Here is a 14,656-nt window from a genome sequence, read left to right on the forward strand (position 1 = left end):
TGCATAAATATAAATGCATACAAAAGTGTTATTTTTGTAATCTCTTCTAGGTACTATGTATATTCAGAACTAAAAAGTTGTTGAAAATAAAAGGTGAGAGTTGCACTTCTACGTATTCTGGGTCCCAGAAGGTGAGAGTTGCACTTCTACATGTTCAGTTATTTGTAGAATTAAGATTAATGGTAATATTGAGCAGTTTATAGCCTTCATAAAATAACAAACAACCCTCAGTTAATATGCAATTTTTTTTTTCTGGGGAAGATTTTTTCCCCCTTGAAAGAAAAGATGGTACAAAAAGGGGGGATCACATCAACTATTATTAATAGCCTTCAATTTAAAATTTCCAAGCGAATATTCGATCACAATTGATTGTTTGGCTCTGCCCAATTATGGTCGTCAACCTTTTCTTCATACTGTGGTGCATATTCCCTGAATATGATAGTAATACCTGAAAGTGTAATAGAAATGTAACTGGACTAATTAATGAAATCTCTGTGTCTTGAAGAAAAGGGCCCCTTTCCTGGTAGACATACTAAACTGTGTGACTACTGAACTAGGTGACTAGGGTTAGGTGGCATCTGGACTGGATTAGGCTGAAAGAACAGTTGACTTTATGGACAGATAATTCACAACTGCAACAACAAGTGGTGTGATACAAAGTATCAATGTCCCGAGTGGAAAAGGACATTAAATATCAAAGGACTGTGAGTTTTAAAGAGACAAGATACACAAATGACCTCATGCAAATAGCTACTTAGCAGAGTGAAAAGATGTTCCACATCGATTGCTAAACATGGTGCTGAACAGGACTCAAGAAGAGAAAGCAAGCTGCAAGCGAGTCAATGACCACATGCAACGAGATTGAGGCTCTGCTGGAGGACTGCCATAAAACTTACAGAGACTTTCATCAGACAAACCAGTCTGGGTCTACTGTACACCTAAGCCACAGTATCCAAAAAAGACTGTGCCCTGCTACCTGCATAGCTAAAGATTCAGCAAAGATGACAGAGGGGACGGGCGCTGGTGTGTGATCCTATCGGGATTGCCTGACCTCTATTATATGTAAACTTATGGAAACTATAATTAGATCCAAAATGGAAAATTATCTATATTGGAACAATATCCTGGCAGACAGTCAGCATGGTTTTAGGAAAGGGAGATTGTGTCTAACTAACCTGCTTGACGTTTTTGAGGATGCAACATCGACAGTGGATAACTGCAAAGCATATGACATGGTTTATTTAGATTTCCAGAAAGCTTTTGATAAAGTCCCGCATAAAAGACTAATTCTCAAACTGGACGCAGTAGGGATTGAAGGAAATGCATGCACGTGGATTAGGGAGTGGTTAACATGTAGAAAACAGAAAGTACTGATTAGAGGAGAAACCTCAAAATGGAGCGACGTAACCAGTGGTGTACCACAGGGATCAGTGTTAGGTCCTCTGCTATTCCTAATCTACATTAATGATTTAGATTCTGGTATAGTAAGCAAACTTGTTAAATTTGCAGACAACACAAAAACAGGAGGAGTGGCAAACACTGTTGCAGCAGCAAAGGTCATTCAAAATGATCTAGACAGCATTCAGAACTGGGCAGACACTTGGCAAATGTGTCTGCCCAGTTTTGAAATTTAATAGAGAAAAGTGTAAGGTACTGCACGCAGACAATAAAAATGTGCATTATAAATATCTTACGGGAGATACTGAAATTGAAGAAGGAATCTATGAAAAAGACCCAAGAGTTTATGTTGACTCAGAAATGTCTTCATCTAGACAATGTGGGGAAGCCATAAAAAAGGCCAACAAAATGCTCAGATATATTGTGAGAAGTGTTGAATTTAAATCAAGGGAAGTAATGTTATAACTTTACAATGCATTAGTAAGACCTCATCTAGAATATTGTGTTCAGTTCTGGTCACCTCGCTACAAAAAGGATATTGCTGCTCTAGAAAGATTGCAAAGAAGAGCGGCCAGAATTATTCGGGTTTAAAAGGCATGTCATAGACAGGCTTAAAGAATTGAATCTATTCAGTCTTGAACAAAGAAGACTATGCGGTGATCTGATTCAAGCATTCAAAATTCTAAAAGGTATTGACAATGTCGACCCAAGGGACTTTTTCGACCTGAAAAAAGAAACAAGGACCAGGGGTCACAAATGGAGATTAGATAAAGGGGCATTCAGAACAGAAAATAGGAGGCACTTTTTACAAAGAGAATTGTGAGGGTCTGGAACCAACTCCCCAGTAATGTTGTTGAAGCTGACACCCTGGGATCCTTCAAGAAGCTGCTTGGTGAGATTCTGGGATCAATACGCTACTAACAACCAAACAAGCAAGATGGGCTGAATGGCCTCCTCTCGTTTGTAAACTTTCTTATGTTCTTATATATATATATACACAGTGTGTATATATATATATATATATATATATATATATATATATATACACAGTGTGTATATATATATATATATATATATATATATATATATATATATATATATATATATCTCAAAGTAAGCTTGCAAATGAAACCAGTTTGTTTAAACAATAATGATTTATTCATGCAATATGACAAAACAAACAATAATAGCATTTGAGTAACTAGTTAAAACAACTTCTATAGAATTAACTAGAAGAGATTCTCTCAAAATCACGGCTTAAAACTGCAGCTTGCATGCAATTACAGCAAGGACTCTTGATTAAGTTGTGGCTCTTAAAAGGCAATGCTCCATTCCTGAAATATCTGTGACATCCAATGCTTGATGCGTGTAAGGCAAGTAGTTAGCACCCAGGCAGAAGAAATTCCTGGCTTTAGGGACAAATATAGCTGGGTATCATCAGCACAGCAATGGAAGTTCACTCCCTGTCTGCAGATAATGTCACCTAACGGTAGCATATATGACGAAAACAACAAGGGACCGAGAATGGAGCCCTGTGAGACAACTTCCGATAATGCCAATTTTACCTCCCTGTGGCAAAGTGGTTAATAGTGTACAGGTGCAGGTGATTAAAGAACAGACAGACAATTGTAATCCAGGTAAAAGGTTTGTTTTTTTAGTTGTTTTTGTCCAGTGCCTGACTGTGAAACAAACAGGAAATAATAATGAAGGTAATGGTATTACTTACATTTATAATCCCCCAAGCTGGTCGCAAAATAATAGTCCCATTCTTGTATCCCCACATTAAACACAAAACACATACACAGGTCTGGTTAGTGCGTGAATAAGTGACTGTGGTGCAACACAGTTTTACAGTGGTACAAGTGAAGTGCTGTTCCGGGTTTGTGCTGGCCTCTGGTGACAGCTCCGGAACATGTTAGCAGTCTAGTGAATACACTCAACAATAGACAGTACAAACAAATACTCACAATTATTTCACCAACAGTACGGGTCTCCTTCCAGGTCAATGACACAACCAAAATGAAGGAACAGATAACATTGCTTCGACCCCTATTTATACCGTCACTCATGACCCCTTGGTAAACGATTGCAGCTGCTTTTTATGATCTGCAGCTGCCACATCATTTCCCCTCCGGTTCAATGAGTTAGTGTACCGAAGATCCATCTCTTTTCTACATGACCGACTTCCTTTTAACCCTCGGAACGAAGCGTCAGGCCAAGTAGTCCAGAGTACTCTGTTCCCGTTACTTAGCACCCTCACAGGTCGAGAGGGAGATTTACCACCAAGAATCATTGTCTTTCTGTCACGCTCCCCAATAGAGACGAACTGAAACCTATCAGAAAGATAAGATTTGAACCAGTATAGGACAAGGCCAGACAGTCTCACTGTGCTTTCAAGACGATTCAGTAGGATGGAATGGTCTACAGCACCAAAGGCAGCACTTAGATCTGTTATGTTAAGGTGGATGAGGGCTTTAATTTAGTTAATTTAAGTTATTCTTAATGGTATTTTATTTATTACTGATTTGTTGGGTTACCTTTATTTAGTCTCAGTGTTTTCTTAATTTCTATGAATTTTCCTTATTACTTATTTTGTCTGAAAACTTAATTTTCCTAAATATGTTTTTACAATGGTCCCATTAGCCCTTCCAGGACCTTTGAAGGGCCAGGGAGTCTGGATCATGGTTTGTCAATAAGTCTTCCTTGAAGTAAAGGTATTCAGGCTTACTGTTACACTGGTGTTGCTTAGTTCTGTAATAAATTACCTTGACAAAGGAACATAAGGAACATTTTGTTGGAAAAGCAGAGTCTCTAAATTAGTCTTAACACTAGCACCGCCATAACCGCTATTTGAACGGCTTTTGCAATTCAAATTTAAATATCTCCGCATATGAGAATATCTTGTGCATGTTCGTTCTTAAGTGTTACTAAATATTTGAATTAAATACCCATACGATGTTCCAGCTGCAGAATCGTAAAAATGAATAAGTTATAAGCACTTGCTTCTTCAACCGCCAGACCCGCAGTTTATGCGGCATATTGAAATCAATACAATATAGCCGACAATTTAGTCTGGGCTTTGTAATAAAATAAAAGTCATTGTGAAATAACATATTATAATCCTGCTGAGTGCTTGAAACACTGATGAAAGCCATTCTACACACCATATATTATTATTATTTACACTACATTTCTCAGGCAGAACGACTGTGCCACCCTGAGTGTGACGGTGCACATTTTTTTTAAAAAGTGCGTATTCTAAGCTCTCAGATCAGTGACCATCATGTGATTCTTGAAATGTATTTTGTTTACGACTGTAAGTCGCCCTGGATAAGGGTGTCTGCTAAGAAATAAATAATGATAATAATAATAATAAACGAAAGCTAGAGACTGTTGCATTTTACAACACAATGAAGTACAGTGTGGATATAATGGATCAAATGGCACGGCTGTATTCTGCTGTATTCAAAGGTGGTACTCGCAGGTGGTCTGTGGTTGTTTTTTTATAATGTTTTGGACCTGGCATCCATCAACGCTTTGGTTTTGTACAAGGAGTGCACCAGCAACACAATCACTCGGAGGGACTTCATTTTGCAGCTAACCCTGGAGCTATGGCAGAAACATTTTGATAAGAGACACGAAAGCCGGCTGGTAAATGCCCCTCAACCTTCAGCCAGCGCTGTGCCCACTGGCACACGGAATAAAAGACAATGCCAGGTTGCTAAATGCAATAAAAACATAACTTTTGATGTCTGCGCCCATTGTGAAAAGGCAGTCTGTGGCAAATGCACTGGTACAGTTGAAAAGCGTGTTTTCTGCATAGATTGTACTTAGAAAGCTGTAATAGAACTCTGAACAGACAGACAGAGCCTTTGAACTGTTTCACTCAAAGCACTTTCACATTGCATAAGTTATGTTATATTTTTGTTTTATGCTATTTTTATAACCAGTTATTTATGTTTTATAATTTATCCTGGGATAATTGTTTCAATTGTCTTAACATAACACATTTCTATATTTTTTTGCCACTGTTGTTAATGAACCACTGTAGATTTTTCATTTAGTTTAAATTTGTTGGACCACAGGGTTTTTGAAAATGAGAGATCTGAGTTTCTCCCAGAAGACTTTCTGAGCAGTTGTTTCTCCTCCTGGCCAGTCGAGGCAGGATTTCTTACACATTTCCCTGCGGAGCTTCTGGTGCTGGGACAACCTTTCAACAGGGATCTTCTCCAAGAATATGAAAACCAAGACATCTCTGTTCTCTGAGAAGAGCTGCATGTGTGCCAGGCTCATTTCCAGCTTGCACCACTCACTCTTCAGGAAGTTCGTGGATATCACGCAGATGGTCCTCCTGCTTCTCTGAATGCTGCTCTCCACGTTGTCCAGGATGTTGCCTTCCAGGTCCCAGTCTCTGTCCGACACACACAGCTTCACGTTCGGAAGACCGGCGTTGTTCTCTAGGTTGGGAATCAACTCGTGGATTACCCATTCAAAATCCCTCTCGCAGTAGGCAACAAAAGCATCATACTTAAACCTGGGGTTGTTCTCCCAGACTTCTGTGTCTTTCCTCTTGGACAACAGCAGGTACCACTGATAGTAGATCTTCCAACGGTACACATAAAGCAGGACAGCCACAGTCGACAAGACAGTCATTCCGAGGATGACTATGAGAATATACCATACATATTCAGGAATGCATATGGGATTAAAATCCTTCAAATGCTTGCCACGAAGCTCTACAGGGGCGAAGCACATGAAATCCTCTGCATTGGTTGTGTTTCCCAGGGACTTCACCCAGAAAGAAGCCCAGGCCAGGCTGCAGTCGCAAGTGAAATAGTTCCCGCTGAGGTTCACGTAAAGAGTGGACAGGAAGAGTCTGAAGATGCCTTCGGGCAGAGTCTGGAGACGGTTGAGACTGAGGTTGATGTGGAGCAACTTCCCATTGTATTTGAACAGCTCTGCTGGGAGGGTCTGCAGCATGTTTCTTCTTAAATTAAGAACCTGCAGGTTGGTCAGGGAGTCCAGGACACCAGATGGGATCTGGTCCAGCGAACACCCCTCTAGGATCAAGGACTCAAGGGCATGCAGTTTCATTAAAGCATTCGGGTGAACAGTTTTTATTGAGGACTCTTTCACCAGAAGCTCTCTCAGGTTCTGCAGATCAGAAAAGGCAGAGTCATCTATCAGGTTTATGGATGAGGAAAATATTTCCAAGGTATTCAGGGGGCACTGGCCAATGTCCTCAAACATGGGCTTCCTCATTGTCTCAAAATCTATTCTGTACAGACCCAGTATCCAGCTGGCTATTTCGTAGATCAAAGAATATAGTCTTCATGTCTTGTGTTTGGATTTTGCCGATTCTCAGAGACTTCAGCTTATAAAGTGGGAAGAAGGCCTGGGATCCCACCATTAGCACAGAGTGGTGCTGCTGAAGAGTCAGGTGCTCCAGAGTGTGCATGTAAGTGAATGTGTTCCCTTCTACTTCGTGCAGCCAGCCGTAGGACAGGTCCAGGGAAACAATACTCTTAAACCTCGGAAATGTCCAGGTGTTTATTTTCAATATATGGTTTCCCATCAGCATCATGTTCTTTGTCTCTGAAGGGATGGCATTCGGCACCTGTAAGGAGAATGTGAAACTTAATGAGTTACTCCTTTTAAATTTAGCTTTTTTTTCCTTCAGAGAAGGTATATTCTCCATGACGAATGAAGTCGTTTCCAAATTAACCTGCTTATTAAATGGATGATTTATACTATATACATTTTCTGTATTTCATTTCTTCCTCTTAACTGCAGAAGAAGCCATACTTGTTTGAAAACTGGAGTGCACAAACAAGCATGGATTCCAACCAGTAGTTTTGACATAAAGGCAGCAGTTAGATACCATACATTTTTATCTGAGAAGCTGAATGTATACAGGTAAGTGTGGAAAACAGTTAAAAACAGAGAGCTGCAGCTTGAACTATGGATTCTGTTGTGATGCAATACCAAGAACACACTGCTTGCATGCAGCTTGTATTTATATTTATAAACAGCTTCATACAGATTCTATATACAGAGCTGGCATAAAGTTGTTTAGCTTGGAGTATATCCACATCTCTTTTTAGTTAAAAATCTAGTGCTCAGTTATTTTACCCCCAATTTACTCCCCAGATGTCCAATTACGTTCCCTCACTGCAGCAATTTCCCACAACAGCTCAGGAGGACTTTCACCCAGGAACTTGAGAGCAGATGTCAGTGAGCTATCTGCCTCTGAAGAACAAAGACCAGCCCTGCATGTGTCCGCTAGAGCTGAACCAGAAGGGGGCTACAGTAGCATGGTGACGAGAAACAGTCCCTGCTGGTTTTGCCTCGCTGGCCCGCAAGAGCACCAGAGCCAGTGCGACACTCCCTTTTGAATCCCCAGCAGACAGCAAACTTCACATAGCCAGGGCGAACCTGAACTCTCCTGACTGAATGACCCACCCTGTACACTACACGACTGTGCTTTTACCAGGTGAGCACTATATCCACACATCCTTTGGCTGATCTAGTTAACATAGAGTGCTGAATTGTTTGTACTGGCACAGAACAAGCCATTTGGATACAATGTAAAAAATGCCAATATTTTTCACTGGTGAAGTACATATGTACTGTGTCTGGTTATTGACAATGCTGTGTGCTTCAAACTACAGCTCATTCATTTAGCATTGTATTTGCTTGCTAATCCAAACACCAGAAGTACAAACTGACTAATAATCAGAACCATGCTATCTTAACGAAATGCATCACAGTAGCTGCTGTAGAAACCAAAGTCCAATATTATGTAAACGATAAACATCGATAAGTGTTGATTTGAGTTCTGTTGGGCATTATTTTCTTGCCGATTCAACAATTCCAGTTTTTTATACACTTAAAACATTTCTCCCTAATTGATAATAGTCTGGTAATGAGATTCAATTGATTGTTAATTTGGTAATTGGATTTGGTTTTTGCTCTTTTGTTACGCTTAGTTCAAACAGTTAAAATGTTTGTCTCTCAATTTGTGGGAATGTTGTCATAAGTTCTTCTGAGTTTGTACATGATAGGATCTCTACTCCGGCCAAATCATAACAGGGTTCTTCCAAATGGTTCAGATTTACGAGGATCTGTTTTTTCATTTGCTGCTCTACATTATATGGATAATTAATTGTACCCCACAGCTGGGTGCTACAGTGTGTATCCAGACTACCAAACAGCCCCATCTCTGTAGTCCTTAGAAAGATCTTACCTTCTCAAGCCTGGCATCTTCACAGTTGATTGTCTGACTATTTTGGAAGTAAAAGCAGATGTCCTCACGATTTTCAGTTATGTTTAAACCGATGCAGTCGAACAAGTTGGCATTACCTGGACAGAGGGTCTCATTGATGTAATAAATTACAGTATCATTGAGGCCTGGAGGGGAGTCAGTCATTTGAAAAGCAGAGCTGGTTAGAAATATTGTGGTTGGATAAATGATGGGCCCAGCAGATCCAGCGGTAGTGGTTTCAGAAGTTGTAGTGGGAGGTGCAGTTGAAGTGTAGAAGTATTTTTTGTCCAATGTTCTTCCTCGCCGTTTCTTTCTCTGCTTGCCAAGACCCATGGCCTTCCTCTGATGCCCTGCAAGGATGTTAACCAGCTTGCCCTCTTGTACTATATGCGACTGCTTGGGAGAAGCAGTCCTGAAAGAGGTTCTGTTCAATGATGTGGTGTCAACTTTCAACTGGAGACCACGGCTTTCAAGGGTAACAGGGGCCATCAGATAGGCAGCAGAGGACATAATCCAAAACAGAAGCATTGTGCTGCTTTCACCTGAAATAAACAAGATTTCCTTAAAGTGGTTTTACCCATCATTTCATGAATGTACCCATTGTGCACTTCCATTAGCTACAGTATATTGGTCTCATACGTGCAGTTTTTCAAACACAATTTTCATGTTTACTTTTTAAAGCCCTGTATCTGGTACTAGCTGAGGTTAAATATATCTATGTTTGTAAGCCATGCTTTCAGGTATTCTTGCACTTCCTAGATAATTTCACCTAAGACAATGAGATTCAATGCCTCTTTTCCTGTCATAAACTTACTTTAACCTGTGGTTCCCCTGTGTATTGATATACAGTGTAATATGGCTTTAGCTAGTCTGTGCCCCAAGTGGATGTAATGAATACCCTTTGTTCTGTGTGGTATTTCTTACAGTGGTACTGTGGTAGGCACACCAGCAGGTATTATTCAGTTACTTCAGGGGTCGTCAATGTGCGGACATTTTGACCAGACCGCCAAGTCATATGCCAATCTGTGTTTACTTGTATTCACAAGTAGATATATGAGAGTGTGACACGCGAGGGTACAGCAGGTGTCACTGTGATAGTAAGCAGCAGATACTCAGTGAACGCTATGAATAAGGTGACTAGACGTCCCGTTTTGGACGGGACAGTCCCACTTTTGGAACACTGGTCCCAGTGTCCCCAGAACCTTTCTTGGGACACTCATTTCGTCCCGTTTTTTTCCCAGAGCACTGTCGTGCTGGTAACTGAATGTTGTATTTGCATGCAGGCTGCTGTGTTTCTACCATATGTAATTTATTACAGTACGGCACTTATGTGACTAAAGAAGGTTAAATGACCAGTAGCATTAAAAAGTGGCTGTACAACACTGTGCAAATCTGGAGAATTACTGAACAGTCAACGTTCATATGTGCAACCAATCACAAAGAATTGCAGGTGGGTTTATCCACTGACTGCTGCTAAAACGAACTGGCGACTATCCTGGTCTGAATCATCGCTCTCGCTGCGTGAAGAGTTTAGACTACTGTAGTCTAACGGTAACGGCTCATATAGGTATCATCCATGATATTTGTATATCTGCATGCAAACGTCTTGCTTCGTGTGTAGCTATAGGCGACAATTGCAGAAATCAACTCTGTCATGTGACATTACCGTGCCATGTTTAAAACGCAGTGCACTGAAGCTTGTCATGGTTTGAACACTTTGTGCATCAAAATAGTCCATCATAACAATAAGCAGGGCTGTAAAACATGACAAAAGTATTTGGAAACATATTTTCTATTGAGTAAGTCTATATTCGCTTTCAGTTCACCACAGATACCCTCTAAGAAACGTATGTTCATGAATAATACAAAATAATTTATGAACTAGTGTGACGGAGAGTGAATTAATCCGAGTCAACAATCTCCCTCCTGACCTGTGAGGGCATGGTATAACAGGGACAGTGTGCCCTAGACTAGAATGTTTGACAGTTCATTCAAGGGTCAGTTGGAAGTCGGCCATCCAGGAAGGGGGCGGAGCCACAATATCAGAAGTCATCGCTTTAATGCGGTAGGCGATGCATCAGTCATGGATTGGAGGATAAGTGATTGCACTCGCTACAGAAGGGGGCGGGACTGAAGGTATATCAGGGGATTTGGCCGAGCAATCTGTTCCTTTTGTTGTGGTTATGGACGGACCTGTAAAAGGAGTACAGATATAAAATAACCGTGAGTGTTTTGTGTTTTGTTGATTTTGTTGTTCTAACTGTCGTTGTTTGTCATTGTTAGATGGCTAACACTAGCCGGGAGCTGTTGCTAAAGGCCAGCACTGAACCTGGGCTACACTGCACCACTGTGTCACAATTGTTGTACAACACCATCTGCACAAAGAGCACACACTGTTTGGATAAGAGATCGTGTCTGTGTTGTGTGTTATTATTACTGCATTATTATTTTGGGACTGAACCCCGTGGTTTAACTGAGCGATACACATTGGTTTGTAGAGCCAGGTATTATTATTTACCTGCAAATAAAGAGCTGTTTAACAGTGAACTGTGTTGTTTCCAAACATTCCTGTGCACTGCATCACCTCTACACCTGCGCACTGCAAACCACTTTGCCACAATTAGTTATTTCCACATTTGTGAAATTCATACTGTAAAAATATTTTACAAGTTTACATGTTATGTTGTTTTTAGCAATAATGAAATACATTAATTTCAGGTCTCCTGGTGCCAATTTAATTTGTTTAAAAATATTTCCATTGATAGTTGAGTTCTGTATATGATACAAATAGTTTAAAACAATAACAAAAAAAAGAACTATGTCCTCATTTCATTTTACCTTTCTTTAAAAAAATATGTAAATACAGTGCCTTAGAGGCAGGATAGATCACTTTTTAATTTGGTGAAGTATATTATCCTGCAAAGTTAGGATAAAATAAAAAATAGACACAATGGAGTACTCGTATTTAAGATGAATGCTATCTGTTGCATAGGTGTGATAGCTATATAAGGTATTTTACTTTATCAAAACTATTAGTTTAAAAGAAGAAAAACAACACATTCATAAAAACTAGGGGTGGGCATCGATATGAAAATTGTATATCGATATCGTGCACGTATTTCAATATCGATATCGATAATATTGAAGTCTTCCAAACACATAAAAATATAATAACACAAAAGCAAAATGAAACATATATACATATACGTTAACAGATATTTACATAAGAAAAACAATAACTTACTTTAACTTTGTGGTGCTTTACTATATCCATGGAGAAAAACAAGGTCTAGTTATATTGTTTTACTATTCCATGCCATCATCAGCCACCTCAAAACCGAAATATTTCTATATTTCACTGCGCAGGCTAGCCAATCCAGAAGTATTTTAATCTTCTCTTTGTATAAATGCATGACACATCTAAATGTATTAAGTACGGTGTCATGCTGAATGATGCATTACTTTGATATGTGTTTTCATGTTTTAAAAATACATCTAATTTATAATACTGAAAGTTCACATTTTAAAAATACATTAATAGCAGTGTAAGTAATCGCATGAAAAATATGCAATGAACCACACACTGACGCATGCGCATATCTCACAATAATCCCAATAGTGCTTAATGCAGCATGCAAATAGCATTCGGTACCTTGCGAGCAGGTTCTGAAAGGAAGAAGAATATATATATATATATATATATATATGCTTTGGTTTTTCAGATGTTTATATATCAAATTATTTAACCGATTTTCCTGTTTATTATGTTTTTTGTGTTAAGTTTGTTTTTAGGTGTGTATCCCTTTAAAAAAAGACTGTCCTGTTTCTTAATTAGTTGACGCGTGCACTTTCTGAAAACAGGATATAGTTTCCAGTAAGGGATTGGCCGGTGAGAGGAAACAGGTGAAGAAAAGGGAGTGGAGCACACAGGTTGTGGATTTGTTGTTTTTTTTGTTTGATAGCTACAGAATGTTCGAAATACATTTTTTAATCGGGTTTCTTAGAAAAAGGAAAACGCCAATCAATGGAATAAAATGGTTAAATAATACTTTGTGTGTGATGTTTGCCTACGAGTCTAACAATGATTGGTATGTATAGGGTTTGTTGTATCTTAATATAAAATAAAGTTGATTATACTGCGTTTGTATTTTTAGCAGTATTAGCAGTAAAAAATAAGTCTGCGAGCATACATGATTTTTTTAATCCAACGATATCACGATATGGAAATTCTTATCGATATCCAACGATATCGTCATCATATCGAAATAGCGATATTGGTGCCCACCCCTAATAAAAACATACCCTATGTTTGTCCTTCAGCAAAAGAGGCTAATGGCAGGGATCGAATTACTGGGGATCCCTTTAAGTTTCCCTAAATAGTTTTATTTCCGAATTTCCTTTTTGACATGTTTTATGGCGACAGGTATCAATTAAAACAGAAAGGAACCTGTTAAAAACGTGTTAATTGTATAATGACATTTCTGCCTTGTCTGCAGATTTTCAGTACCAATCAACGATAATGAGAAAGCGACTCCTGACAATCTGAAAACTTCTCTGCATATTTTACACATGCTAATGCTTATGCTTATATGAAGGAAGATTAAATAGCATTCCTTTCGTAAGTAAAGAAGTGACAACATTTCATTTGATCAGAAAAGGAATACGATTTCATCTTATTACACCTGGATCCATGTCTCAGCCTATACTGTTGACTCAAAAAAATAAACTCCAGCTAAGATCACAAAGAAATTAGCTTTGGTAAAATGAATCGTTATCTGTTATTTAAATTGTCAGAAGATGCTTTCTCATGATCATTGATTGGTACCAAAAAATGGAATAGGCAGCAAATTTTATCATGCAATTAACACATTTTTAACAGGTTCCTTTTTGTTTTAAGCGATGCCTGTCAGCTTACATAATGTTAAAGTGGAAATTTGGAAATACAACTATTCAGAGGAACTTAAAGGGTTTGCCTACGTGGTTTACTATTTACTAGACTTAATAACTACTTCAAAAGGAAATTCCAGTTTCTGCAATCAGGGCAGCTTATAAACAAAACTCAAAACAGCTGATTAGTGGGCTTCATTTATTGCGCACAGTCAAAAAAGGATATTTAACACATTTCATCACCTTTAACACTAGAAGCCCCGCGGCGGTCATTTTGGCGGTTTTTGGTTTTAAAATGTAATTTTCTCCAGTCGTATACCTTTCTGTCTGTATGTATTAAATATTATCACAAAGCATGAAACGCGGGAGGGCAGAAATAAAGGAGATAGTCACATTGACGGCCACACAGAAAACAATTGTATTTATTATACAGAACAGTATTCTACTTTATTATTTTTATTTACCAGTCCGCAATATGTTTAGCTGTAATTAGATTAGTCTCTGCTCTCTGCCTGAATGAATGACTGACAGTCTATTGTTTTTCAATCAGCCTTTTGAAAGGCTGGCGCCTGCTTGCCAGCTGCGCTGCTTTGGTCAGTCGATTAGCATCAGGACTAGTGAAAATAAACGCCAGAGACCGTGGAGTTTTACAACGCAACAAAATATGAAATTGATGTTTGGATCAGGTGGCACGGAAGTATTCCAATTTGTTGAAAAAAAAGAAAAAGAAATTAGACTTTTTTTTATAACTTCTTGTGCTGTGAGCTTCTGCAAAATGTTTTCTTCTCAGTTTATTTATCGACGTTGTTCAGTTACTTTTGTGCATCTGATAATAAACCGATTGCTGTTGAAAAGTTAAACATGTATTGCTATCATTTCAGTTTTATAAATATGTATGTTGTAAACCGATGTCTGTTCAGATGTTTATTTACTTACATTTTCTTGTTTTGATTTGTAAAATAAATGTTCATATGTGTATATGAAACTCGGAGCAGCTGATTTATTTATTTCTTAGCAGACACTATTATCCAGGGCGACTTACGATTGTTACATTATTTTTTACATACAATTACCCATTTATACAGTTACATTATTTTTTACATACAA

General features: G+C 38.7%; 1 protein-coding gene across 1 annotated transcript; it reads right to left on the bottom strand.

The window, feature by feature from the left end:
* Positions 1 to 5,463: 5,463 nt before the first annotated feature.
* Positions 5,464 to 6,660, bottom strand: LOC131706753 (toll-like receptor 13). The gene has a single exon (XM_059008438.1). It carries the CDS (start codon positions 6,658 to 6,660, stop codon positions 5,464 to 5,466), a length of 1,197 nt encoding a protein of 398 aa, XP_058864421.1.
* Between the last annotated feature and the right edge of the window lie 7,996 nt (positions 6,661 to 14,656).

The sequence above is a fragment of the Acipenser ruthenus genome, chromosome 37 (assembly GCF_902713425.1).
Source record: "Acipenser ruthenus chromosome 37, fAciRut3.2 maternal haplotype, whole genome shotgun sequence".
Lineage (NCBI taxonomy): Eukaryota > Metazoa > Chordata > Actinopteri > Acipenseriformes > Acipenseridae > Acipenser > Acipenser ruthenus.